This window comes from Lepeophtheirus salmonis, chromosome 5 (assembly GCF_016086655.4).
Source record: "Lepeophtheirus salmonis chromosome 5, UVic_Lsal_1.4, whole genome shotgun sequence".
NCBI classification, from domain to species: Eukaryota; Metazoa; Arthropoda; class Copepoda; order Siphonostomatoida; family Caligidae; genus Lepeophtheirus; species Lepeophtheirus salmonis.
The window spans coordinates 28553021-28577888 of NC_052135.2; the positions used below are offsets into that span (position 1 = coordinate 28553021).

Consider the following 24868-nt stretch of genomic DNA (forward strand, 5'->3'; position numbering starts at 1 on the left):
TAGTTTTTTATAATGCCCTGAGATAGTACTACACATTGATGCAAGTTTTGTCTATATACTTTATGGGGTGAAATAAACCGTAAATTCAACGTTATTGGGGCTACTTGTTGTCTGACCTCAAGTTTTCGACTATTTTTTTTTTTTTTTTGTCAGTCATGGTTGTTTATGATGTCTTGACAATGTACTATACTGGAAGCCAGACCCAGCAGGGGTTAGGCTGACAAAAAAAAAAAAAAAAAAATATGTTCTAGCTGATATAAGTAATTTTAAGGGGTCAAACCTTCTGTACCTTGTGGGGGGAAATCGTCCGTGGTATGGTCCCACACTATAAACAAAGTTGTGTCAATGAGTTCTAATACTATCTGGAGGAGCACAAGCTCCAATCACGCAGCCTGTTCTGGTGAAAACCCTCATGTTTTTTTTTTGTTTTGCAAAATTTGACTTGGTAAACTCATGTGAGCTTTGTAAAATTATGAGGCTATAATATTTGTCCTAGTTGTAATTTGATAACATTATCACATTGTATTTTAAGCAACTCTTCAATTTTAGCATAATATCTGAAATCCTAAAATATGGTTTTTGAGTAAAAAAATGATGGATTGACTTATTGTTATAGTTGATAATATTGTAGAGAAAAACGCGTGCAAGGGAAAGGGGAAAAAAAAGACATATGGTATCATTGTTTAAAATACTGATGTGATTATCATCTGCCTGCTTTATTATGATTTTTGAGGGTATAACGAATGTATTTATTAGCAAAATGTTTAATGAAGATATACTACGTATAATTGACTTCGACGTTTTTAAACGTTACAGTAGATTTGAAAACGTCACACTCCATGAAATTGTAATTCATTATGAACCTTATTCTCAGAATAATAGCTAATGAAACGACAAAGTAGAGTATTTGAAATATATTTGAAGCTCAAAGTTTAAAAAAGAAGGCTTTAATTAAATATAATCAACATACTAAAAAATAAACCATTAAACATTTAAGTTAAATATACAAAATTAAACAATTAAAATCATATAACTATTAATAATAATAAATTATAAATACAGAATATTGAAATAATAGATTGATCCAGATAATTTTTTCTTGTTTTAACATCGGAATTCAGTTAAATATGTCATAACTTTAGGTTGCAATACACAAGGCGAGACGTGGAGTTTAATCAAAAAGATAATCACCCCTCTTCTTCATGTGGAAGTTGCTATATACAATTTTGCACAGGATAGATATATCTTTACCGATGAGATCTAACTAATTATTAATAATAAAGTAAATGTCAAAATCATAAAATTAGACAATAAATATATTAATAAAAAAATGTTAGAAATAAATTCATCGTAAAGATTTAGAGCAAAAGCTAATTATGTAGTAATGTCCGGCGATATTACTCCCTATTAAGAGCATCAAAAAAAGATTTTTCCCCGTTATTGAGGTATGCTTATATAACAACATACTATTATCATGATGGATATACACAATTGTTAATTATAATGCAACACCCAATATAACTACCCTCGTTGTTGTGACCATTTAAACAGTTGTTTTTGCCTTTTATGAGTTTTCTGAACACCATTTCTTAGAGCCCATCAACCATAGCTAAGCCTTAAGTGATAAAAAAGTAATATTTATTGACTATGTAATATTGGAAAACCTAATTATCATACCCAAGTCTTTAAGTAAGGAAACTAGTCTCAGACAAACTAGTTGCAAACAATCCAAAGCTACTACCCCCGTTGTTGTGACCATTTAAGCAGTTGTTTTTGCCCTTTACTGAGTTGTGTATCATAATTCTTGATATGTTTAGCTAAAATAGAATCATATTTTATGGTTAGATTAAAAAAAAAAATTGAATACTTACTGTGAGATAGTACAAAATTCAGAGTTCCATTTCGAAATTCGTAAATACTTTTTACTGATAACTTGATCGTCATTTGGTGTGGATGACTCAAAACATTTTTATATGTATTTCTATAAATGACATCAGTAACAACATCCTCCATTAATTTAATGATGGTTCCTCGGGAAGGGATAGGTCTACCCATGTATTTCTCCACAAATTTTTGAACGTAGATGATTAGCAATGGATAAGGTTATATTACATGCAATAAGCATCGTTGTGAGATCAAAGTTGAAGTCTGACTTGATGTATTCATTGTTAAATTGATTTTATAGATGAATATCCATACTTTAGTTATGAGATGAGGATAATGAGTGGCGTGTAATTCTAGACAGGGGACTAAAGGCACATTTATATCGACAAATCTGACAAACCATCTGTTTCTCATCCGGTAAGTATTTTCTAAATCCCTAGGCCTCCATTTTCAGAAATCCAGACAGAAGGCGACGTTATTTTAGGCATTTTATTTAGTTCTCTATCGACTATCCCCATCTAATATTATTATATTAATATTGAATAATAAAGGCGGGAATAATGACGTTAATGATTGATAGAAGAAGATGTATATTATTTAATCAATGATGCCATAAGTATTTATTCTCTTCTCCTCGCACGCTTTTCTATTCTTACCAAAATTATCACCCTTACTTATTGTATACAACTCAAAATCAAAGTAGAGTTATATTATGGGTTTTTCTAACGTAAATGTTCAAAATATTATTAAACTAATTCTTTAAACTGAGGTATTTGCTCTTCAAAAATAATGTATCAACTTCAGTTTGTTCGTACAATATCATTATGTTGTAAATTTCATTTAAATAATTAATTAATATGAAATATTATTATTCGATTCATCTTTGGATACTAATGTAACTAATTCATAAAGTCGGTAGAGTTGATTGTATTTGCTGAATGAGTCAAATGAAAAGGAATTGCGTAATTAAAATTATTAGATTTAGAGTCAAGATCACAAAATATTATTCCAAACTAGAAATTAAGAATTATTTATTTTTAGGAGTGTGGAGTTTTAATGAAATTGTTTATGTTTATTTATTGATTTGGGACTGAGAATTTAAATATAATTCCTAAATATGATTCAAATAGTTTCATACAACTTTATCAATACTTTTTATCCAATGCATTCAATATTATACATAGACCCTTTCGATGGCAGGATCTCTCCCAAATCTCTTTCAATAAGCAATCCTTTGAGAAATCGTGGTAACCAACACTATTAGGTGAGCCACAAATTGCAACCGTACAAATTCAAGTTTTATTGTAGGACTACATCGCCAGTCACTATATAAATAAAGGTATACTAGGAAAATTTCTGAATTTAGTATAATATGAGTTTATTACTAATTACTAATAAAACGATGACTATACAATATTTTTATATAAACTCTTCACATTTACTCTGACGTCACAAAAACAATTCCTAATTTAGGTCGACCAACGGTTGGTACGGTACCACAATTTGAAAAGGAGAGCTGGCCCGATATATGTTATTGACATACCTTGTATTTCTAATTACCTTGGTTGTATCGATCTCGTGGTTCTATCTGTTATCAAAGTTCTTGAACCCAAAAAACCGTAACTAACAAGTTCGAACCGAACCCGGTTAATGATATAACATGATCATATTGAGACATAAGAATAATTTGTGGGAGCAGGGTGTTAAAATCAAATTCAATTTTAGCCCAACTTTCCAGATGCTGGGCATCTTTTAAGTACTCCAGAGAAAGTTATTTATAATTTTCGGCCAACCCCCCAACCCCTAATACTCCTGACATTTGCAAGTTTCATCTTATTATTTTGAAAATAGATTTAAAAAATACGCATTTTTTTTAGAGTACTTAAAAGATGCATCTGAAAAGTTGGGCTAATTTTTTTTTTTTTTTTTTCATTTTCATGAATTCCCCCCCACCCCCCTACTTTGAATGAATAAATAAGGGTTTATTATCATAGGTTAAAAAAATATGATAATGACAAATCGCGCCCTTTTTGCAATTGCAACCTGAGTAGTGCTCGTATTTCCTTAGTTGTTATCATTATTATTTTATTATTGAAGTGAGAACACATAAGCATAAAATAATTTTAGAATTTGGAATAAATAGACTACATAAATATCAAATTTGCTTCATGAATCATGAAATGGTACATGCAACAATTTTATCATCTTCGTTTTTTGAGCAGCTGGTGAAGTATATTAAATTATGATTAGGTTTACACTTGATAGAATAACATTTAGGTATAAAATAATTTTCGAATTTGGAAAAAAATATTTTACAATATCATACAGTCTATTTAACATTTCTTTTGATTCATAACTTAGAAAAGGATTTTAATTCTTCAGAGAATTATCACAAGTTTTAAAGGGTTTCTAGTTATTCTGCACACGGCTTAAAGGGCAAAAAATATCTAGACTAAATATTATATTGTTAGAAATAAATAACTCCATATTTGAGGATTTTGATAGATTAACTTTCTTTGTATTACAGCAGATTAGAAAAACAGGAGTATAATTTTTTTTAGGATCTTATTTTCTAGAAAAAAAAAGATGTTGAAATCAAATCCTTGGCAAAGCAAAAATTTTAATCCTTGATTTTTATAACCCCAAAAAAAAAAAAAAAAAAAAAATAATAATAGTAATAATAATAAGATAATAAAAAAGTATATATATATTAAAGCTGTAGACATTCCTGTGTGACAAAAAATATGGTTGATGTGAAGCATGAATATAGCAAATAATAAAGAATTGATGAGAAAGCTTGCAGCATTTATTGTAACTAAACCCTCTGTACTTAGCGTTACAATCTCAAATTTATCCTCAGTAAGTGGGTTTTGAACTTTGATATAATTATATGAAATGATAGCAAAATAAACAATGGTTCAAATGATATAAATAAGTTATAGTAGAAACAATGAAAACCCCTTACTTAATTATTTACACAATATTGCTCCTCCAAAAAATATCGAAGAACAATTTCGCAGTAATGCAAATTTTGTGGCTGTAGCTGTTTTACTATTATCTCCGTTTTCCTTAGTTTGGAGTTTTCGGAATTATATCATTCCATCTCTGTTCTCATTAGCTTCGTAAGTCTATATATGAACTATGAAGCTCTCAACTAGGACTCAATCAACAAATTGTCGGGTAGATTAAATAGATAGTTCGATTGATTAGTAATCGGTCAAACTTGTCGATTAATTAATATTACTAATATTTTTCAATAATTTATAACAAACTGTTATTATTTAACAAAATCAACAATTTTCTTATAAAAAATAAAAACTAACTAGTAGACCAGATTAAAGTTTGAAGATTACTATATACAAAGTTTCTAAGAAACAGTGTGATAGTCTCCAAATGCATTGTTTACGTCGATGTATAAAATCATTTAATGAAAGATATACCTATATATATATATATATATTTAATTGCCGCCATTTTTAAACATTTTAGACAAAACGCACTTGTGTACAAATATATTAAGATACTAGCATATGTACATATTATTTGCATTTTTACTATTTATTTGTAACTATTTTTTTAATCATCAATTTTTTTGTTGTAGAATTATATATCAGCATATTGTTACATTTTTTCAGTTTTTGAATTGAAATTTTGCTCCAGGATTGTCTATTACATGCATTACTACATTAAATCTTATTTACATACTTCAATACCAAAATTTTGAAGCTCCATGTTGTAAGAAATTCTATAAAGCCTAACAATTTTACAACCCATCTACATATCCTCGTTCTTGCTAAAGAATCATAGTTAAAATTTTTATTAATATAGAAACCATGAGCATGAGTGCTCTGTACGACTCTCAACAAGTGTCGAAATGATACTTCACATTCATTTCCCCCAGAATGAGTGTGTATTGAAACTTGAGAGTGTGAAAACTGAAGAAAATAGCATAATCAATTAAAAACATGTGTAAGTTTGGGAAAAACATTCAGCATAAAAATTATGATTCATCAAATATTTCACTTCTTTATTCGGGATATTTATCTATATTGAAACTAGTTCAATGTTTAGATTATAATTATATTAATAAAAATTACTCGATAGTATGTACTTCTTTCAGTTTTAAAAGATGTATAATGCATACAACTAAACTTATGACAAATTGACATTTGTTTCAGCATTATTATATATGATAATAATAGTAGTTGTAATTCTTTTATTTTGCATATTTAATTGCTTCTTGTTTGAATGGTAATACATTATGTGATTACAATTTCTACGCTGTTCCTGACATTTGAGAGAGATTGATCCTGGGATCCCGTTTTTCCGGATTTATTTGGGTTTTACACCTATGAAAGATTCTTTAAGAAATCTGCATTTAATTATTTTATGATATATGTAAGTTCCATTAAATTAGCTTATGTTAGCTTTCACTAATAAAAACAAACAAGCCAGATTCCCTTATGCTAAATACAAAACACTTACAATAATAAATAATTTTATAATAAAAAAACTAAATTCAAAAATTGGGAAAGGAAAAACGGTGGATGCGTTTGCTCTTTCTCCTTTTTTGTTCATAGGTGCTAACTTCTCCCTCTGAAGTATACATTATTGCCAATCTTTTTTGTAAAATGTTTTAAAAATGCATGATAAAATGAATATTTACGAATTTAAATACAATTATAATATATTCCCTCCACAAATGTTCTTTTAAATGTTAATGGTTCTCCTCTTTATAGCATTGATTTATTTTCTACCTCTAAAACATCATATAACAGGTAATTGATGTTAACAAGGGTCTTAATTAAGGTGTACCAAATATTTGGTTCTCCCCTTCTCCTTACACTCTTTCTTGAATTACAAACTACACAATTCTAATTACTATATCCATAAGAGAGCAAAAACAAAAGCAGTGTTAAGTATTGATGCTACATGCTATTGCGTACAAAATTTTGTTAATACGAATACATTGTTATTTTTAGATTAAAAATATGTTAATAGTATACATCAGGGAAGACTATATTCTATGTATCTGGTGACTGTTTTTCATACATACAGACAAACAAACTTTACTTTATTAATATACATTGATAATCTACCACCAATTAGCTTCTTCATCATTATTTCTAATTTCAAGAAAATTACAACTATAGCTACTAGCTAGAAACTAGAATATACTCGTGTGTTAAAAAATATATAACTAAAGTTGAGTTACTGCAGTAATAAATCAATAATTAATTCCAGTGATAAGATTAAATAATAATGTATCCCAGTCTTCCGAAAATGTTCTGTTGTAACAGCTATGAAATGTCTCCTTCAAGTGGAACAGATGTATCCATGTTTTAGACGAGTTTCATTTTAAGATAAACTAGGAGGTCCTTGAGGAGGATGAATGGAGCTTAGGCAATCAAGTTGAGGAAGGAGGTTCCTTCGAGAGTCGTCTTTTCTACGGCCAAGAATAAGTATGAACTCAGCACTCTCCTCCTTCTATGAAACAAAGGTCTTCACAAGGGACTTTCCTTTCAATTCGGACCAAAAAACTGGCAGTTTCTTTCTCGGAAGATACCCTGGGTTTTATTAGGAAGGAAACCCCTTCTCATTAGGTTTCAAACTTCAAAGCTCCATCTTCGATTTTTTTTCTTGCAAGAAGTAGTACGGGTCTCTCCCAAGGTGGAGAAATGATGAGATTATATCGGAAGTTTGTACAGCTCAACACTGGTCTGTCAAGGGAATGCTCGTTTTTCCAGGCGGATTGATTTTTGATTGGACCTTTAAGAGGCAAGAGGAGGCCAAAGAAATGACAGTTATTGAATTTCAAAATGTATTAAGTTTTTGAGAGTGTATCTCAGATGAAGGACAGAAATATATATATATATTTATAATCTATAATAAATTAAAAGAAATAAAATATATAAATTATGATTTTATTTGCTATTTAGTTTTAGATTCATTTACGGTAAGATACTCACTTCACACATTATTGCCAGCGGAGAGGATCGCCCAGTATGTACAAGGTATAAAGTAATAATTAAAAAATAATTGAAACAATATCTTGACAACTTTAATTTATTTCTGAAGTGGTTTGCTATTAATGCGGCGTTCCTTTAGTTTTTATAAAATTGGATGAACAAGATACACTTAGTTTAGAAAAGATCGGGAAATATGAAATTACTTTTTCCCGAACTTATTATAAATAATTTTTCAATGAAGAATGGACTTTAAACGCACTCTTATACCAGGAGCTCCGGCTAAATAGCGATGAATGAAATATCCATCACTATATCCTTTATCTATTTAGAATTTATGTTAGAAAAATTATTCTGTCCCATTATCTTGCACGAGCTCCAGGTAAAAGAGTGCATTTAAGGTCAATTTTTCCAGGAAAAATTACGTCAATGTCAGGTTACCGAAATTGTGGCCAAAATACAAAAAAACATCCTAGACCGTGGCCAAGTGAAAATTGACTACCATGGTAGGATTGGCAGAGAATAATATACTATGAGCTATTTTCCTATCACCAAACGCTCAATTCTGCCATCTACTGTGAATAAATCGACCATTTGAAGCTGGCAATCGAACAGAAGCGGCCATATTTGATGAATAAGAGATGAATTGTGTTTCATCAAGACAACACCAGCCCACACACATATTTGATGACGGGCTAGAAGCTCTTTGGAACAAGGATTTTCTACGAAAAAGACATTATGAAGTTGGATTCTTGTTTGGAACAAGTTATCAAACGGAACAGGGCATATTTGGCTTTAATCGGATGATTGTAACACATCTTATAAAGTATTGAAATATAGCGTAAAATTACTATTACGTAATTACTTTTTTCCCAACCTTATACACTAATCAAATTTTATGGAAAAAAACGGTATTGAAAACGAAGATTTAGAAGATATGTTGACAGAATTGGGAGTAAGTTTATCACTTCAGGGAAACAATGATGCCAAAATTCACTTATCTAAGGAAATACGAAGGAAATTGAATCTTAATAAAATAAGTCATATTTTTGAACGGTAATGAAACTACTCACCTTGCAATAGCGATGTCTTCAGTTCTCCTGATTTCATCTCCATACGTATACAAATGTCCATTCAATTCTTCAAAGATGGAAGAGATACATTTGCAAATAATTTGAGCCAAAGTTATGCTTTTAGGAATATGGATGTGTATTTTTATCTCCTTGCTCCAATTTCTCGTCGGAAAAAGTGATGGCGAGCCCAGCTGTTGAAGTATCAGTATGAATTTCTATAGATGGATTTAATTCCTGGAGGATAAGAGTGCGCAAGTTTCTTAAATTTTAATAAATTATGTAATGATGATAGGGATGAATGACCAAACAGAAGTTAAGAAAAAATCAATTTTTAAATCATTACGAAATCTTGAGATATTTAATAAAATTAATCACGCCATGGAAATCAACATTGAAAATGAACATTTTAGAAAATAAATTATGTTATTAATTGAAAATTAACTAAGAAAACATACAAATATGGCATAAGAACGAATAAAATTAGTAGAACGAAAACAAAAAAAGGATGAAAAATTTGATTAATTCAGCACTTCATTATGTGTTCAAGCTAAAACGCTGGGTTACACGAGATGATGTTCGATGCTTGGACGTCAAATTTAATTATACTGGGGATCAGAAATGAAGATACAAAGAAATTGTTATTATCTAAATCGCCCGAGATATCCGAGAGAAGAGAAGGGAAAAGTCTAGGAAGAGGCATTGGCTAGAATATCAGTAGGATTAATATCTATCATAATGCAACAAAATGTTAAAGAGATAATAAGTCAAAAATACATAGAATGCTCTTATTCCGGAGGTAACAATCATGGAAAAAGAGGAAAATGTCCAGCATATGGAAAGAAGTGTAATCGATATAGAAGAATAGAAGATTTAAAAAAAAGACTTTGCAAGTCCAAAATAGATGATAAACGATTAGCTGCAATAAGAATAAATAAGATTGAATAAGGCAATAGCGTTACTGGACATAATTTGTGAAAGAAAGATCCTGAAACTAACAATCCCTCATATTAAAAAAGGATTGATTTGTATCTGGTTGTACAAGTAAATCCTAAACATTTTTAACAGTTTTTGTTGTTGTGGTTAGTAACTTGAACAATATTTTTTTAATTTACTCAAGCTGTCATAATTACACTTTCATTCTTGAGTAGATAAGATCTAAGTATTGAGAAATTACGTGTAAATTTGGTCATATAAAACTTAGAACAACACTGAGGATTTCTTAGTGAGTTATATCCAAAAACTATATTAATAAAGCAAATCTCTATTATTAAAGGAAAAGTTATCTGTTGATAACAAAAACTCTGGGCTAAACTGAGTATTTTGTATTTAGTATTTTAATAAAATAATGATTTCTTAGTTACATACTGTGTAGCTATCTTTTTTTATATACCTGATTATAAGGAGTTTCAGATGGTTACCTGTGAATGACTAATCTTGTTTGAAGAAAGAAAAAATGTTTCTTTCAGAAATTTCTAGAGTAATCCGAAAGCTGATCAAGATTGTTTCGACTAGAAAAATTATAGACTTGGATCAACTAGACCTGAATCGATGATTTTTATCGAATATCTATGTAGAAATGTATGAGTACTTTGGAGATTACTAATATATGGGTATAAATAGGAATTTGAAGGTATTTTTTTTACTAATTCTTCATTTGTTAATGCGTAAAATAGCTGGGGATTACTTTGACGTTATCCCAGATTTGCAAAGTTCAAAATATTAATTTATTTCTCATGACATCTGGGCACACCTGTCGATTTATAAAATAAATAAAATACTTTTTTTTTTGAAATAGATATCAATTTTTAAAGAAAACCTTTAACTATATTTTCGTTAATAGCCAAGATTACTCAGTAATCTATGTCGGATCCTAAATGTTGAATAAATAGGTATCAACTATCCATACCATTACAATAATAACCAATGATGTAAATCTGTTGCGTTTTTTAGCTGGGCCGTTAATTTGTAATTGGAAGTATAAAGAAGGAATTTTCTTTTCCTTAGTAGTCGTCATTATTGTTTAATTCCTGAGTAGTGAACATACTTTCCTAAATAGATTCAATTATATTCAAAACCTGTTTGAACGGTCATGTTTGGTAATAAAAGATGGAATGTAACCCTGAGGATTTGTTGAAGAGTTATAATTATAAGTCTTTTGTTGGAATTGGGGGTGTGTATCCGATTAATTCTAGCAAATGTCATTGTTTATATCCTTTTCTCCTTCCTCTCTTGTCGCAGGTGGTTGTAGCTGATCTAATGAAACGTCATGAGGATTATTCTTTCTCTCCTCCAATACATTCTTCAAATTGTTAGAATTAATATGTTGATTTTTGGTTTCTTTTTTAACATGCCCATTCTATATTTTCATCATTGGTTATGACTATAGTTGATAATATTGTAGAGAAAAACGCGTGCAAGGAGGAGGGGGGGAAAAAAGACATACGGTATCATTGTTTAAAATACTGATGTGATTATCATCTGCCTGCTTTATTATGATTTTTGAGGGTATAACGAATGTATTTATTAGCAAAATGTTTAATGAAGATATACTACGTATAATTGACTTCGACGTTTTTTATCCGTTACAGTAGATTTGAAAACGTCACACTCCATGAAATTGTAATTCATTATGAACCTTATTCTCAGAATAATAGCTAATGAAACGACAAAGTAGAGTATTTGAAATATATTTGAAGCTCAAAGTTTAAAAAAGAAGGCTTTAATTAAATATAATCAACATACTAAAAAATAAACCATTAAACATTTAAGTTAAATATACAAAATTAAACAATTAAAATCATATAACTATTAATAATAATAAATTATAAATACAGAATATTGAAATAATAGATTGATCCAGATAATTTTTTCTTGTTTTAACATCGGAATTCAGTTAAATATGTCATAACTTTAGGTTGCAATACACAAGCGAGACGTGGAGTTTAATCAAAAAGATAATCACCCCTCTTCTTCATGTGGAAGTTGCTATATACAATTTTGCACAGGATAGATATATCTTTACCGATGAGATCTAACTAATTATTAATAATAAAGTAAATGTCAAAATCATAAAATTAGACAATAAATATATTAATAAAAAAATGTTAGAAATAAATTCATCGTAAAGATTTAGAGCAAAAGCTAATTATGTAGTAATGTCCGGCGATATTACTCCCTATTAAGAGCATCAAAAAAGATTTTTCCCCGTTATTGAGGTATGCTTATATAACAACATACTATTATCATGATGGATATACACAATTGTTAATTATAACAACACCCAATGTAACTACCCTCGTTGTTGTGACTATTTAAACAGTTGTTTTTGCCTTTTATGAGTTTTCTGAACACCATTTCTTGGAACCCATCAACCATAGCTAAGCCTTTAGTGATAAAAAAGTAATATTTATTGACTATGTAATATTGGAAAACCTAATTATCATACCCAAGTCTTTAAGTAAGGAAACTAGTCTCAGACAAACTAGTTGCAAACAATCCAAAGCTACTACCCCCGTTGTTGTGACCATTTAAGCAGTTGTTTTTGCCCTTTACTGAGTTGTGTATCATAATTCTTGATATGTTTAGCTAAAATAGAATAATATTTTATGGTTGGATTTGAAAAAAAAATTGAATACTTACTGTGAGATAATACAAAATTCAGAGTTCCATTTCGAAATTCGTAAATACTTTTTACTGATAACTTGATCGTCATTTGGTGTGGATGACTCAAAACATTTTTATATGTATTTCTATAAATGACATCAGTAACAACATCCTCCATTAATTTAATGATGGTTCCTCGGGAAGGGATAGGTCTACCCATGTATTTCTCCACAAATTTTTGAACGTAGATGATTAGCAATGGATAAGGTTATATTACATGCAATAAGCATCGTTGTGAGATCAAAGTTAAAGTCTGACTTGATGTATTCATCGTCAAATTGATTTTATAGATGAATATCCATACTCTTGTTATGAGATGAGGATAATGAGTGGCGTGTAATTCTAGACAGGGGACTAAAGGCACATTTATATCGACAAATCCGACAAACCATCTGTTTCTCATCCGGTAAGTATTTTCCAAATTCCAGCCCGTTACTTTGTAATTGGTAAAATAAAAAAATAATTTTCATTTCCTCAGCAGTTTAGAACATCCTTTCCTAAACAGATTCAAATATATTCAAACCCTGATTGAATATTCGTGTGTGCTCATAAAAGACGGCACGTAACCCTGAAGATTTGTTGCAGGGTTATAATTGTAAGTCTTTGTTGTACTCAGAATAGAATTTGGGATCAACTTGAGAGTAATTCTAGAAAAGGGGCATGAACATTATTCATTCTCTCCTACAAAACATTCTTAAAAATTGTGAGGGTTAATAAGTTGACTTTCGGTTTCCTTTTTTTTAACTCGCCCATTCTACACTGACTTAATATCATTAATAAAGCTGGGCTATTTAATCAAATAAATTACTGTTTTGAGATTAGAAAATGCAAAAAGTTGGTAGACTTTCCCTTTCTTCTTATTTATTCATTAAAATTAGTGAAATGTGGGGAAAAAAATTCTCCCTACGTAAGGATCGAAATCAATGGGGGCTATGAAATTCAGAGCTATCTACCGGACAACAACCAAATATTTTGTAGAAATGCCAGTGTAAGTACTCTTAAAGCCCCTATCCAAAGTCAAACGATACTTAATGTCCTCGTACCACATCAAGAATATGAATGCATACGAACAACATTTGACCCATGATGATTCTGACAACTTTAATATCAACCTCTTAAAGATACTAGTTTCCTGTAATATACTTTTTTTACCGTAGATAACCCCATTTTCTCAAAGTTCATAAAGAAATATCCCACTAGAACTGTCCCTCGAAGAAAGACTCGATTTCCATATAGATTAATGGAGGTTGTCAGTAAAGATGCAATCCCCAAAATTAAAGGGAAAATTGAACATATGTATATTTGCATAGCTGTTGATGAGACTAAAGACAACCGGGAACGATTAATGACAGCTATATTGATGGGTCCTTTTGATGGCCGTTTCTTGGGTCGTTCTTATCTAATCAACATGATAGACATTAAAGTTACTAATGCCGTTAATGTTGTAATTTTTGTCGTTCAGAGTATTCAACTAACTCTTGGTTTGGACTTTGATGAAAATAAGTTAAAAGTCACGGATGGAGCGTCCTACTCTAAAACAGCGACAAATACCTCAAAAGAAGCTACCCCCAATTGAAACATATTATTTTTGTTGTTCATGGTCTCCATAATGTGGTTGAAGTTACACTTAAATAATTCCCAAAGACAAACGAGCTCCTTTCATAAATAAAAAAAGGTATTTGAATGCCGGGCTAGCATAGCGGAACTTTACTGCTTCTTACCTAATTCTCTTACCTCCAGCACCAATCGTCACACGCTAGGAAACTTAGTTGAAAGCAGTTGATTACTATTTCAATAATTTTGAAGTAATCAGGGAATAATTAAATAACCTTAATGATATCAAGTATTCAAATCAAAAATTCAATACATTTTTAAATGAAAATCCAGCGTACAATGATTTGCGAGACCTAGCAAATTCTGAGGAGACTATTTACAGAAACACACCTATTGTAATTAGAGATGATTTTCAGCATATTGAGAGTCATTCATATAAAGTAAGATCCTGTTTATCAGTAAAAAGTGTCAGGAACAAGATAATTATATATAAAATGGAATATTGAAATATTAGATTCGTAAGAGTGAGTACTTATCAAATAACTTTTTTAAGAATAAATTACATTTATTCCTAATTACAGTAATACTGTCAAGAACAACAGCATGGATGGTCTCAAAGGGGGTTCTTAGCTTCAAACGGGGTGCAAGTAGTCTTTCTAACATCAGTTTCTTCGTGTAAAGTTATTGTTGATGTATTTAAATATTCTTCAAAAATTAGTTAAACAAATACTTTTTCAAGTTTAGGATTAGCATATTCATGGAGTATTCTATGGCACTCCCTGGTTAAATTACTAATTAAGTTTGTATGGTTGTTAAAAGATTGAATTTTAAAAGTCCCTCCCCCCCGTTTATTAAATTTCTAAACTTTTTCACGTAATCTTGCATTGAGTTCTGAGACCTGAATTTTGTTGCATGGTGTAATCACACTATGATTGAGTGTAATCTAATTATTTTCCAACAAAGTTAGTTTTGATATTTCTTTAGCATGCTTCTCACTTGTTTAATAGTGCATGTATGTAACTTCGTTTAGGCTCAGTCTCATCATAATTTGGAACTAAGAAAGAGCTTAAAAAAATGACTTACACAAATTCATTTTACTATGGATGAATCCAAAGGGTTTATAGGTGGGAAAAAACGTGGTTAAGCTTTTTTCTATAATTAATCTTTAAATATATATGTACATACATAATTCTTAATCAATCATCTGAAAGGTCAATATGTATATTATACACAATGTTTACAAAAAAATATTAAGAAGCGATATAAATGTATGTACATTGTTGATAACATTTTGAAGAAAAAACAACATTTCCTTTTATATATATAAATAAGTACCATTGATTATATAAATCAAACATTCTTGTTAAACGATCACTACTTACATCTTACTAAATATCTACAGTTAAAACATTTGAATTATATAATTGAAAATTGAATAAACTATTTCCCCACAATCTGGTTCATTTTCTCTTGGGTAGCATGACTCATAGTTATATCATTAGTTACACATACATAGTCACTCTCACGCCATAATTGTAAGTATGTAGTTAGTATTATGCTTACGTTGAAGTCTTATTGGAAGCCAATTTTTTACATAAAATACATTTATTATGTATGCAATCTCAAAAATGATAATAAAAACAATTATTATTATATATATTGTAATTATTGAAGAAATTAAAGCAGATTAATTTAGGACAGTGTGAGTAAAAGTCATTAAATAACTGAAATGGAGCCCATACAAGACTTTGAAGCTTATTGGAACACGCTAAATGGACCAATAGAGAAGCAAGTGAGATTTATGTATATTTCCTTTTTTGTACTTCAACTACAAAGTTATTTGATTTTAGGTTACAGCTATCGTCATTGGAGCGGGTCTCCGTGGACAAAACTATTCCACTTATGCCTTGGATCTTCCTTCACGCCTAAAAATTGTAGGAGTTGCCGAACCTTCTTTCACAAGACGAAGCAAAATGCAGAATTTATATAATATTCCAGATGAAATGGCCGTTGAAGATTGGAGAATATTCACCAAATTTCGTAAGGTGGCAGATGTTGCCTTTATTTGCACTCAGGATCAGGTAATGATTAACAATCTCACTCCAAGAGATTTGGAATATTTAACTCTTTTTTTCTTTATCATTTTTTCAACTCTAGTATCATAAGGAACCTGCAGTGTCCTTTGCTAATTTGGGATACAATCTATTGCTAGAGAAGCCTATGGCTACATCCATTGAAGACTGTGAGGAGATTACTGAAGCATGTATCAACAATAATGTCATAGTTAATGTTTGTCTTGTGCCTCGACATTTTCCACCCTGTGTTAAAATCAAAGAAATAATACAAAGTGGAACGATTGGGGATGTTGTTCTCATTCAGTATTCGGAAAACATTGGGTGGTGGCACTTTGCTCACAGGTAAGATAAACTAAGAAGTATGTTTCTTAACGTATAACGTTATCAGTTTTTATTTTTTGTAAATAAAAATGTAGCTATGTCAGAGGTAATTGGAATAATGAAAGCAAAAGTACATTTTCCTTCTTGGCAAAATGCTGTCATGACTTGGATCTGATTCGTTATTGGATGAATGATATCCCTGTTACATCAATACAGTCTTTTGGAGGATTGAAACACTTTAAACAGGAGAACAAACCAGTCGGAGCTGCATCCAATTGTCTTGATTGTGAAGTTCATTCCTCCTGCCCATACTCTGTTCAAAAAATTTACTTGAATAACGTAAAAGGACACTGGCCGGAACAATGGCCCATGTCTGCAGTTTGCGATATTGAAGATTACCCTATAGGATCCCATGGTAAGCAATTCTATATATTATCAATTAATACGAGTAGTTACTCTGCATGACTAAGCAATCTGAGTAATTTTTAGGGTATCGCAAGAAATTAACCAAGGCGCTCAAGAATGGCCGCTACGGACGTTGTGTTTACGAATGCGACAATGATGTCGCAGATCATCAAATAGTGAATTTAGTTTTTGAGAATGATGCAAAGGCCTCCATTATCATGAATGCTTTTAGTAGAGATTTAAACCGGGAAGTCCGAATTTGTGGGACTGCTGGTGAAATTCGCTGGAATGGGGATGAAATTTCTCCCATTCAAGTGACAGAATTTACATCCCGTAAAACCTATGACGTATTTGCTGAAAATGCTCCACTTGGTATTAAATGTAGGGATCATGAGGGTGCAGACTTTTTCATCGTCAATTCACTTGTACGAGCCATCGCCGCAAATGATCAATCAATCACTCCTATTGATATTGACGAGTGTTATAAAACTCATTTACTCGTATTTGAAGCTGAAAGGTCCAGAAAAACCAACAGTGTACTGAATGTGAATATTTAATATACCAATGTATTCATAATCTTAATTATTATTTATTTTTTACTTATTTTATTAAGTATGTTTAATTAACTTAGTCAATCATTTACCTCAATTTATTTTTTAATTTGAAGAATAAATATAGGTAATTTATCAAATTCACAATATCCTTTTTTATCATTCATAAGTCTTTATAATAGACTATTGTTTTATGTCATGCGTAGCTATACATTTGTAATTCCGTTCTACCTAAGCTATTTTAGAAACAGACACCAAAACTTTACAAAAACAATCCGTTTACCCTGAATCTCACAACCTCTACACATGTCTTACTTCTTTCACCTCCTCTTTCTTTTTCTACCCTCCACTTTGATAGTGTAAGGGAGACCTTACACTATCAAAGATTATTAAGAGTCAATACGTATAAATATAAATAGCTAATTAAAATTAAGATACATGATTGAAAAATCCGACGTAGAACAAACTTTGTATAATCAATGGAGATGTTAGACACACTCAAAATCTAACGCAAAATTATTATCTTTTATTGATGAATTTTATACAATAATGGGTTCTGTCGATTCACAAAAGTCTATTACGATGGTAAATCCGTATATTGTGTGCCTGTAGGTAGTGCCACAATTATCAACTGGTAACTACAATACACAAGAACTTGTGTTTTTCTTATAGACAATTATAGGGGCCTATGAGGAGAGAAGTGGCATTTCTAGAAACTTCAACTGCGATTCCTACCTCCCTTTTGGATAAAGCAGCAATCGAGGAAGGAATTTCCATGTTTCCTTGGTGGAACAATTTACATCTCGTGAAGGCCATGTTTTTTTACTCAGTGAAATGCCTGAGAAGAATGAAAATCCTCTTTAAGGACACATAAAAAATACTTTAAGTCTCTTCCTTAATTATCCCCTTAAAAAATCTGTCCTGGAGGAGGAATCACTTGTCTTGGCTCCAAGCCATTTTATGTTCGGTCTTTCATAAATCAAGATGATCTTGGACAATGATCAGAATTATTGTCTAATCCTATACCAAGTGGTTCAGAGTATCGAAAGATACCTTTTGAGTAGACAATTAAGAAATTTATGGGACCTCCAGGAGGGGGATACAGAAGTACCTCCTTGAATTATTCCTCATTTAGGAATATTTTTGATTTTGAAATATATTTTCTCTAAATGACGGGAATATAAATGACATTTTGTTTATGAAATTATTGTAGAAATTTTGAAAAAGATGCACGGTGTCATATAACAAACATATTCGATTTCCAATTGAATACAGGTTTTCTATTAATGTCTTAAATTGTCATTCACATAATTATTGATGACAGAGTTTTTGATTAGAGGCATGGCCATCACAAACTAATGCGATTATATCGAATCCAATTTCTGTTACTAATTTAATTGCAGATATAACCCATTCTTTAATAATCTTCAAATTTATTGTAACAATTAGAAACATGGCAAAAATATCATTGCTACACTTTTAATCATAAAACATAGCACCGTTCTTGTGGGTATGCCATCAGCGTTAGATCCATAAAATTTTCCTGCAAAAAACTCAATCCTTTGTAAGGATCCTGTGTTGTTTAGAAGGCCATAATTCTACTCATAGTGGCTCAATTTTAATACAGATCACGTCAAAAGTTGAACAAGAACACAAAATTTAACTTATATTCAATCATAATCCTATTTTAATCAAAAATAAAAGTTAAGGGCTCTGGTGCGGCCTTCAAAATGGCGCCCTGCCAAGGAGAAAATCTGATTATGTTTTAATTTTTGTAGAACATGTATCAGTATATGTTTTCAATCATATCCAAAACTCAGAGTGGGATGTTAATGGGATCACATTCAACAAGAGCATTATGTGGAGTAATAGAGCTGCTTTTATAGCATATTGGTATTATTGTTCTATATTTAAACTCGTATTATATATAATATACATATTTTCTGTTGATTAATAAAATAAAATAGGATTCTTATTTAAGTATAATATACTTAAAAATTTATATATTTTATAAAATAACACTATGATTGAGTCAATTATTTTCATTTTAAACTTAAATCATATACCAGATTCAACTTTTGACTCCTCTGATTCACTATACAAGTAAACTCTTAGTGATCGGTCTAATTCGGGAATAAATGAATGAAGTTTTTGTGTACCATAAATCGTTTTTGCAAAACAAACCTTTCTTTTAAATAGTCTTTTTCTTTTTCATACTCTTCTTCTGTGCAAAAATATATCTTCATATTTTTCATATTGTTTCGTGCATATTCAAATAAATCCTTCGCCTTTGTAATTTGATTTTGATAAGGACGTGGGAGGCTCTCTTTCGTAGCTTTTCTTTTAATAGGCCCACCTACACCAACTGAAGGTCCTTTCCGTGACTTGTGGCAAAGAAATGCTACTCAGCAGACAATTGAAAGTCCTCTTGGTGGAACGTGAGGTTCAAGAAGGCTGTACAGTTTTTATATTGGCTCGGACACCCGTCGGAAAAGTAATGTATTTTTTTAATAAGACTCAATGATCTACAAGTCGTTTCAGGTATAAATATACAACATCGTGATGGTTGTTATCGGAAAAATAGTGCAAGAGTGGTGACATAACTTACCATTATTCTTATAATAGTAAACCCAAGGGTTTATTGTTGCCCGTGCTTTATTCCAATAAAATGCTTGAGCCGCATCCTGGACAATAAAACTGTATTTTTCTGAAAAGTCACTAATTACCACAACTTCTTCCTCCGTAATTTCCTCTTTATTCTTTGTTAAGAAATTGCCTTGGGCCTTTCCAATAAAGTCGTGTTTTGCTAGCTTGACTGTTTTTTCAAAGAAACGGTCAACAAAATCTTGTATTGGAAGTACTGTAGAAGTTAATTCACATCTATCAATGGATACCCACTATTGACATTGTACCTCGTCGATAAGATTGTGTTCAAAATTGTTGAGTAATATATTTTCATAATCTCCAGTACTTTTGCAGGAATCACAAGTACGAAAGTAGCACGAAGGTAATGCAGTGTTGCATACAATAGATGCAATAACATGACGGTACGTTTGGTAAGTTGTTATTTCGGCCATTCTCGATCCTATGATCATAAGTTTAATGTTTTGATGAAAAGTGCAAACACATACAGAGTGTGTACCAGGAGTACCATCAAGATCACATTCTGCTGGTCGCAGGGAAGCGAATTTTGAAAATCCAATGCTCAAATTTGGGCTTGTATCTTTAAATCTCTAATAGAGTTCTCTTAAATTGTTCAGAATTTATCGCTTTTGTATATATTTGTTGCCAGTAGGCTCTCGTATTACAACATAATCTTTCATCGCCTGAACTGCCATTCTTTGTGAGCAATTGAAATTCTGCATCATTAATCTGATGCTCATAGTCTTGGCGAAAATCGTTAAAATATGATTTTTCTGTTTATTATTTGAAACTTCATAGTTTTCTTTTAGACCTTTAATCACTTCAGGCATGCAGAATTCCTCACATATTGGAACATTCGATCTATTTGCTTCAGGAGAACCAATGATTAAGTCCTGTTTTCTTTTTACGGATTCCTGTACTTTTTTTCGCTTTGATAATACATAGGTTTTTGATTTATCAGCTTTTCGTTGGTCAAATGGACTTTCCCATAAAAGAGTCAGTGACTGATTTAATGTATCAATTTCAATATTTTTCTCCAAAATTTCATCCTCAGTAAATATGTTATCAATTTCTGTTGCTATTGGAGAAACACTGATTTATGTTGGTGATATAGGAAAATCTGTTTTATTGAGTGTTTTCCTGCATCCAGTCCAAAGTCAATCACATGCCTTTAATAAAGAAGAAGACTGCACTAAAAAGGGCATTGAAACATCCCGAAGATCTGTTCTGTAATATTTCTTTTTGTGTACTTTTATAGGATCTGCGCAATCCTTACGAAAATCCTTCATATTTGCAGATACAATTTTATCGGCTGGTTATATTAATTTTAGAATGTGTCTGAATTAATAGTTTTCTTCAAAATGCACGCATCAATTAAAGTACAATAATGCATTTCGATGTTTCAATTAATTAATGTACAATAAAACTATGTGGGGATTTAAAGTACATTGAATACGTAATTTCATTGTTATGAATACTAACTTATTGACTTTATTAATATCATAGTGTTATTTTACATATAATACGAGTTTATATATAGAACAATCATACCAATATGCTATAAAAGCGGCTCCATATACTCTAAATAATGCTCTTGTTGGAAATGATCCCATTAAGATCCCACTCTGAGTTTTGGATATGTTTGAAAATATATATGGATACATGTTCTCGAAAATAAAAATAAAATCGGGTTTGCTGCTTGGCAGGGGCATCATTTTGAAGGCCGCACCAGAGCTCCGAACATATATTTGTGATTAAAATAAGACTATGGTTGAAAATAAGTTAAAGTTTGTGTTCTTGTGCATCTTTTAACGTAATTTGTGTTAAAATCGAGCAACTATGAGCGGAATTATGGCTTTCTAAACAACACAGGTCCAACGCATCAGGCCAACTTTGAGCAGGCCTAGAACAGTCCAAGTGAGTCACAGAACCCTAATATTTCCCACACTCTCTTATTTCATATAGAAAAGCCAGATCACCAAAAATCATTAAAATCGATGATGGTCTGCCGTGAGGGTGTGTACACTTAACCCAGTTATAGATCATCAAAATAGGTGATCAGTCCCCCCCCCCTTACATATGCATGGCATTATTGATTAAATAATATACATCTTCTTCTATCAATCAAGAACATTATAATTCCCGCCTTTATTATTCAATATTAATATAATATCAGATGCTGATAGTCGATAGAAAACTCAATAAAATGCCTTAAATAAACGTCGCCTTCTGGATTTATGAAAATGGAGGCCCAGGAATTTGGAAAATGCTAACCGGATGAGAAACAGATGGCTTGTGGGATTTGTCAATATAAATGTGCCTTTAGTCCCCTGTCTAGAATTCCACGCCTCTCATTATACTCATCTCATATCAAGTGCATAGATATTCATCTAAATAATCACGTTAATGATGAATACATCAAGTCAGACATTAACTCTGATCTCACAAAGATACTTATTATATGTAACATACCCTTATCCATTGCTAATCATCCTACATTCAAAAAATTTATGGAGAAATACACGGGTAAACACGTCCTTTCCCAAGGAACCATCATTAAATTAATGGAGGATGTTGGTTATGATGTCATTTATAGAAATACCCCCCATTGTAAATTGTGAAGTTGAGATAATTTTCAGCATTTCTTGAGTCATCTACACCAAATTACGATCAATTTATCAGTAAAATGTATAAAATCTTTACTAATTTCGAAAGGGAACTCTGAATATTGTACTACCTAACCGTAAGTATTCAATTTTTTTTTAAATCTAACCATAAAATATGATTCTATTTTAGCTAAACATATCAAGAATTATGATACACAACTCATTAAATGGCAAAAACAAGTGCTTAAATAGTCACAACAACGGGAGTAGTAGCTTTGGATGGTTCGCAACTAGTTTGTCTGACACTAGTTTCTTCACTTAAGGCTTAGCTATGTTTGATAAGCTCCAAGAAATGATGTTCAGAGAACTCATAAAAGGCCAAAACAACTGCTTAAATGGTCATAACAACGGCGGTAGTAGCTTTGGATGGTTCGCAACTATTTTGTCTGATACTAATTTCTTCACTTAAAGACTTGGGTATGATCATTAGGTTTTCCAATATTACATAGTCAATAAATATTACTTTTTTATCACTTAAGGATTAGTTATGGTTGATTACCCCCAAAAGAAATGATGTTCAAAAAACTCATAAAAGGCAAAAACAACAGCTTAAATGCTCACAACAACGGGGGTAGCTACATTGGGTGTAGCATTATAATTAGCAATTGTGTGTATCCTTCATGATAATAGTATGCTGTTATACAAGCATAAATAACCGGGGGAAATCTTTTTTGATGGACTTAATAAGGAGTAATATCGCCGGACATTACTACATAATTAGCTTTTGCAATTTACGGTGGATTTAATTCTAACATTTTTTTATTAGTATATTTATTGTCTAATTTTATGATTTCGATATTTACTTTATTATTAATAATTATTTAGATCTCATCCGTTGAGGTATATCTATCCTGTGCACATTTGTATATGCAACTTACACATTAGGAAAGAAGGATGATGATCTTTTTGATTAAACTCCACGTCTGGCTTGTGTTTAGCAACTTAAAATTATGACATATTTAACTGAATTCATGTCAGAACAAGAAAATATTATTTGGATCAATCTATTATATCAATATTCTGAATTTATTGTTATTAGTCATATGATTATAATTGTTTAATTTTGTATATTTAACATAAATGCATGATGGTATATTTTTTAGTCTGTAGATTATATTTAATTTAAGCCTTCTTTTTAAACTTGGAACTTCAAATATATTTCGAAATACTCTACTTTGTCGTTTCATTAGTTATTATTCTGAGAATATGGTTAATAATGAATTACAATTTCATGGAGTGTGACGTTTTCAAATCTACTGTAACGTATAAAAAACGTCGTAGTATATCTTCATTAAACATTTTGCTAATAAATACTTTCGTTATACCCTCAAAAATTGTAATAAAGCAGGCAGCTGATAATCACATCAGTATTTTAAACAATGATACCATAAGTTTTTCTCACCCCCCTTCTCCTTGCGCCCGTTTTTTCTCTCCCCTCCCCCTTTCTCCTTGCACCCGTTTTTCTGTACATAATTATCAACTTTCGGGATAAGGCAGGGAGTACTTTAGAGATGGAGAGCGCACTCTTTTCTACATGTTTTTTATATAATAGTAGAAATTAACTTAATATATTCATTGTTTAATATTCCATAATGTCCCTAAATAAAATTATTTTCAAATCTTATTCCCATTTGAATAATTTGAAGAGTTTCTGTTGTATTAACATTCTAAAAATGAAGATTTATAATATGAATTGTTATCGAATTCAAAGAATTCGTTCTCAATCCCCAACACCTGAATCAATATAAATAAAAACACAATATATCTTTGTAATTAAACTTTATATTTATCAATATATTACATATAAACCAAAACAAAATACAAAAATTACAACAATGTACTTTTTTAATTTTTTCCCCTTATTCATTAATTTTTGGCTGTCTTTGTTTTTTCGAATGAACCTTACTATTCGTATCTATAATATAATTGTTTGAAAATAAATCAAAACAATTTAGAAGCAACAAAATTCAAATAAGTTACAAATTCATGGCCATCTGCACATTTGCTGTATCCATGTCACATTATCTTGAGACATCAGTATTTCTTTTAGACAAGATATAAATACAT

The 24868-nt window shown here is 30.8% G+C and overlaps 1 protein-coding gene and 4 long non-coding RNA genes across 10 annotated transcripts in view; 2 read left to right on the top strand and 3 right to left on the bottom strand.

The window, feature by feature from the left end:
* The window catches only part of LOC139905423 (uncharacterized), a 50921-nt gene extending 26925 nt beyond the window's left edge, over positions 1-23996 (top strand). Inside the window, exons 3-4 of the long non-coding RNA XR_011780139.1 lie at positions 23065-23218; positions 23281-23996. This is a non-coding gene — a long non-coding RNA (uncharacterized lncRNA). The remainder of the gene's footprint in view (positions 1-23064; positions 23219-23280) is intronic.
* LOC139905421 (uncharacterized) lies at positions 900-3940 on the bottom strand. Its single transcript, XR_011780133.1, has 3 exons — positions 1872-3940; positions 1678-1817; positions 900-1615 (listed from the first exon to the last, which is right to left on the bottom strand). It is a non-coding gene; the product is annotated as an uncharacterized lncRNA (long non-coding RNA).
* On the bottom strand, positions 7788-9543 carry LOC121118413 (uncharacterized). Of its 5 annotated transcripts, none has more exons than XR_011780136.1 (3): positions 9488-9543; positions 8906-9157; positions 7788-8714 (listed from the first exon to the last, which is right to left on the bottom strand). It is a non-coding gene; the product is annotated as an uncharacterized lncRNA (long non-coding RNA). The 5 variants fall into 5 exon arrangements; XR_005864436.2 differs by having other exon boundaries at positions 7788-8668; positions 8924-9182; XR_011780134.1 differs by having other exon boundaries at positions 8906-9182.
* On the bottom strand, positions 11595-13008 carry LOC139905422 (uncharacterized). The gene is made up of 2 exons (XR_011780137.1): positions 12563-13008; positions 11595-12508 (listed from the first exon to the last, which is right to left on the bottom strand). It is a non-coding gene; the product is annotated as an uncharacterized lncRNA (long non-coding RNA).
* Positions 15490-17639, top strand: LOC121118379 (putative oxidoreductase YteT). Of its 2 annotated transcripts, none has more exons than XM_040712947.2 (6): positions 15490-15675; positions 15837-15932; positions 15991-16221; positions 16298-16557; positions 16632-16951; positions 17026-17639. In XM_040712947.2, the coding sequence occupies exons 2-6, from the start codon at positions 15870-15872 to the stop codon at positions 17496-17498; spliced, it is 1347 nt and encodes a 448-aa protein (XP_040568881.1). In that variant the 5' UTR covers positions 15490-15675; positions 15837-15869; the 3' UTR covers positions 17499-17639. The 2 variants fall into 2 exon arrangements, with proteins under 2 accessions (XP_040568881.1, XP_071744644.1); XM_071888543.1 differs by having other exon boundaries at positions 15842-15932.
* Positions 23997-24868: the final 872 nt, after the last annotated feature.